Here is a 4,623-nt window from a genome sequence, read left to right on the forward strand (position 1 = left end):
CGTACTTTGCGATGGCAGTCCGGATCGCAATAGGTGCAACATTGTTGTCTTGCGCCGGTGTCCGCAACCGACGACTACCGTGTTCACAACGGTGACCTCGATGACACATCCAAAAGTAACTTCATTATCCAGTCCATCAGTCAGTTCCCTCCTATCACTTCACTACTCTCTACAAATCATGCATCGTACAGTGTACCATCAGCTCGGAACATATGCCGCTCCGATCCAGGTCATATTTCACACTCTTCAAATGTCGTTTGTGACCAACATTCGGCTACCCACACTCTGGCATGGGGAGTCGAACAGAGGCTCGGCCGATAACACTTCCCCCCCTATATTGGGTGGCCACATGCCCTCGTGAGATCGTCAATCATTTCGCTCACGCCGTCTTCGTTTCTCCGGGCCTTGGCCCAGCGTAGGAATAGCACGGAAACGTCTTCGTAGATCGATAGGGCCGGTTCCCAGGACGACTCCAGATCGTCTAGGCCAAGCCACTTGATCAGGATTTCCCAGACCCCATCTCGCAGACGCAGGTCCCGGAGGTCTTCCACGTAAAAACCTTAATCGCCGAACGCGATTTGGGCCTTCAAATCTTCAATGGCTTCACGTCCGCCCTCACAGTACAGGCCGAGCCGGCACGCATGGTGCAGGGACGTCGCTCCCGGAGGCACCAGCTGCTGGACTTCCATCAGGTAGTCGGAGGCCACCTTCACGACTCGGAAGGGTCCCTTCCAATGCAACGTTAGCTTTCCCGGATGCTGGAGAGCCCGGGCCACCAAGACAAAATCGCCGAGCTTAAATTTCGCCAGCTTTACGAATCGTTGACCATCACGACGATACTGGGCCTTAGCGCGCTTTGCTGCCGCCGTTTCTGCCACGTGCTTGTGCATAATTCCCAGAGCATCTGCGAGCTCTGTCACGTGGCGTATGGCCCGGGACTTAATCCAGTCGATCGTTACCTCCCGGGACTCGTCTGGGTGGACTAGTCCAGTGAGGGGAGGTGTAGCAAGCAGGCCCATAAACGCCGTCGTTGGCGCTACGTGGCATGCAGCGCTTCACCCCAGGGACGGGGTACCGACTCACCATCGACCACCCTACAATGCAGGCAGGCAGTGACGAAGTTCTTCACGTCGGTCTTCAGGGTAGGCCAATCAAACATCTCCGCAGCAGATGACATTGTCGCTTCCACTTTCCGGTGTCCCGCCACGCCGGCATGGGCCACCACACATATACGCACTTGCATATCCAATGCATCTCCCGGGATCCAGATCTTTCCAGCTGCCGTCAGAAAACATTTCTTCTCGGCGCTCCAGGAGGCGTATTTTTCACATGTCTGATGGCCGCGCTGCAATTCCGTGATCGCATTCGCCATCAGCCACACAAATTCTTCGTGCCGTAAGGGGGACACCAGGGCCAGTCTGGACATCCGGGCACTCCAGGTGGACTTCCCCAACGGCTCAGGAGGTCCGCCCACAGGTTCTCCTCTCCCGCCACACACTCCACGACGTACGGGAACGTCGTCATCGTCAACGCCCAGCGCTGGAGCTTGTGAGCCTGATACTTGGCCATGTTCGAGGTCGTCCCCAGGGGATTAAACATGTACACCAGATTCCGGTGGTCCGTAAACAATCGGAACCCTCCCGGACGGATCAGATACTCCAGGCGCTTGCACGATTCGACAACCGCAAACGCCTCCTTCTCCACAATCGGCCATCGCCCGCTCGCTCCCCGAACGATCCGCTCAGGAACGCCAATGCTTCATGTCGCTGATCGCTCGCCGGTAGGGCCAAATCCTCGACCGGGACCTGTGTCACAACAGCTCTGGGTCGGCCCCAAATCACACAAGCCCTGGATCCGTTCCGGGGCATGCGCCACGCCGTCCGCCGAAATCTCTTTCCCACACCATACGGTCCGGGTGGTGTAATACACACTTCCCAGGGTGCAACTTCAGTCCGTACGCGTGGCAGATCTCAAGCACTTTACGCAACAGGTGCATCAACTCGTCCGTAGTCTGGGCATACCCCAACAAATCATCCGACCATCTGAGCAGTCCGTGCATCAGGAGGTCCCCGAACATCTCATCGACCACCCCTTGGCAATAGGCCACCGCATCGGTCTGGCCCATCAGGACTCGGGTCGGGGTCACAACCCCTACGGGAGTCATGAAGGAGTAGTACTCCTGGGAGTCCGGGTGTAAAGACAGCTGCCAATACCCCTTCATCCAGTCCAGTTTGAAGTAGACTTTCGAGCCCTTCAGTACAACCATTGCCACCTCCAGATTCGGTATGGGCCAGGGCATTGGCTCGGTACACGCATTGATCGGTCTCGAGTCAATCGTCATTCTGAGGTCTCCCGGATCTTTCTTCGGGACAATCCTCGGGGCCGAGGCCCAGCGCGATCTAGTTTTGCGGTACACCAGACCCGCTTCTTCCAGCTCCCGGATATGCTTTTCCAGGAACGCCATATGGGTGGGAGGGTAGCGCCGAAGTCCCGACTTCACCGGCACAGCCCCTTCCTTGAGGCGCACCTTCAACGGTTCCACTTTTACCGGCGGGTCTCTCCCGAACTTCAGCCGGAACACGTCCCGAAACTCCATCAACAGGCCCCGGAGCTGCTCGACAGCTGCTGTTGTCATGCCCGCTGTAGCCGCCTTGACCACCTTGGCTTCCAGGACAATACGCACCGGACCGTCGTCGTCAGGTGCATTTCCCAGTTCTGGCGTTGCACACGCCATCCCTTCGTCGTCGTCGATACCGTCTGACAACTCTCCCATCCGCAGGGTACGGTACATCGCGACTCCTGGAGTCGTGATCAGCTGATCCCCAAAATCCCATACGGCTTGCTGCCGACGTGCATTTTCCAGCAACGTCTGCTCATTGTAGCCCAATTTCTGCATCACGGGCAGGCCCAGCGTAAGCTCAACGGGTGCTACGGCCTCGTCGACCCAGACCCGGAGCCCTCGCAACATCAGCGGCCCGCACGCGGCCTTGAATTCCAGGCTGCCCAGACGAACTTGTTTCGTCACAGTAATCACCTGGCTATCCGCCCCGTACGGTCGGAGTTCCATCGGACCCATGACCGTAATCTCCGGGGATGCTCCCGCAGCCAACAACGCAGAAACCAGGCCTCCAGAGGCCACCGACAAATCAGCTCCTGAGTCCAAGAGTGATGCCTGCACGGGGAGAACACCGTCCACAATAGCCGGGAGCTCAGGCCGTTTCGCGTCCGGGACAGTCGTCTTCACCGTCGCCACGCGGCCACCAGGTACTCCCGGGGCTCCTTTCTCGCCCCGACCACGTCCGAACGTACTTACATGTGCTCTTAGCAGTTGCTTGACCTTTTCAGGGGTGATCCCGGGACATTCCCGGACCCGATGGCTGATCGATTTACACTTCAGACAACCGTTGTTCGGTGCACCGTAGCCGGTGCGTTAGGAATAGGTGTCAGGGGCTTCGTGTCTCCCCTCGGGCCGGTGGATCCTCCCAGGACCTTCGACCCGGGCGGCTTCGGTAGGTCTGGTCTTGCAGGTGACTTCAACTCTTCTTCGTAACCCACAAAACGCTCGTGACCGATCGCATATTCCCGCAACCAGTGCACGAAACGGTACACATCCTTCTTCAAAGGCTTGTTTCGCGTCAACGCCATCTGCTCGGTAACAGCAAGGTGTAGTGACGCAGGCTTGACGGCGTCCGTGATGATATTCACGATCGCCTGGCTCTCTTCCCGGATCACCCACTCCTGGCGGCCCCGACGGATAGCCGCAGCCAAACCATCCAGCATACGTCCGATCCGGGAATCCGCGTCCGGGACCGACATATCAAAAACAACAGCAGATTTGATCCGCTTCTTCAGGGTGTCCAGGGCCAGGGGATTGACGTCGTAACCTTGCTTGAACCACGCAATCGGACAAGTCATCGGGATCTTTTCCCATTTCCCATTCGGCAATACGTTGCTTCGTCGCAGGTTCGATACACGCCCTCACGGGCATGATGAACAGTCGGACCCCGCTGGCAGTCAGTGCATTCGCCTGGCCGATATACAGATTTTACGCCGCCATAAAAACGCGTCGTTCTTCCTTAGTGGATCCCTTGAACGTCGGGTTCTTCGGGAGAGCCGGGGCGTTGTGCAGGTGCACGTTGTTCTGTCCCATATCCACATCTTCCTTCTCCGCTGTAGGTCCAGGAACCGTCCCAGATATGCCGCCCAATTCGGGAGCTGCAAACGTCACAGGTCTCCCGTAACTCCAGGCCTCACCAACCGCCACCGATTGTTGCCATTCTTGTGGTGACCGGAACAGCCGCCGCGTAGTCGCACTGGTCCTGTGACGGCCAAAGTACGGTGCACGGGCCGCAGGACTCGTCGAGCGATCCGACCGGGATCGAGCTCGGACAGAATCCCCGTGATCGCTACCAGGTAGCTCCACGTCCATGGCATGCTCGTTTCCTGTTCCAGGGCACTCTATGCGTTCAGTCGCTAGCGTGTCTGTAAGACAGCTAAAAAATTCTTTGTTGTCTTGTGCCTGTCCGCAACCGACGATTACCGTGTTCACAACGGTGGCCTCGATGACAAATCCAAAAGTAACTTCATTATCCAGTCAATCAGTCAGTTCCCTCCTATCACTTC

At 57.5% G+C, this 4,623-nt stretch overlaps 1 protein-coding gene across 1 annotated transcript; it reads right to left on the minus strand.

Annotated features, from left to right (window-relative positions):
- Positions 1-332: 332 nt before the first annotated feature.
- H257_13377 (hypothetical protein) lies at positions 333-3,915 on the minus strand (the record flags this gene model as incomplete). Its single annotated transcript, XM_009840875.1, has 6 exons — positions 333-559; positions 620-1,036; positions 1,099-1,418; positions 1,475-1,756; positions 1,842-3,337; positions 3,418-3,915. 6 exons carry the CDS (start codon positions 3,913-3,915, stop codon positions 333-335), a joined length of 3,240 nt encoding a protein of 1,079 aa, XP_009839177.1.
- Between the last annotated feature and the right edge of the window lie 708 nt (positions 3,916-4,623).

Source organism: Aphanomyces astaci, assembly GCF_000520075.1.
Source record: "Aphanomyces astaci strain APO3 unplaced genomic scaffold supercont1.48, whole genome shotgun sequence".
NCBI lineage: Eukaryota > Oomycota > Saprolegniomycetes > Saprolegniales > Verrucalvaceae > Aphanomyces > Aphanomyces astaci.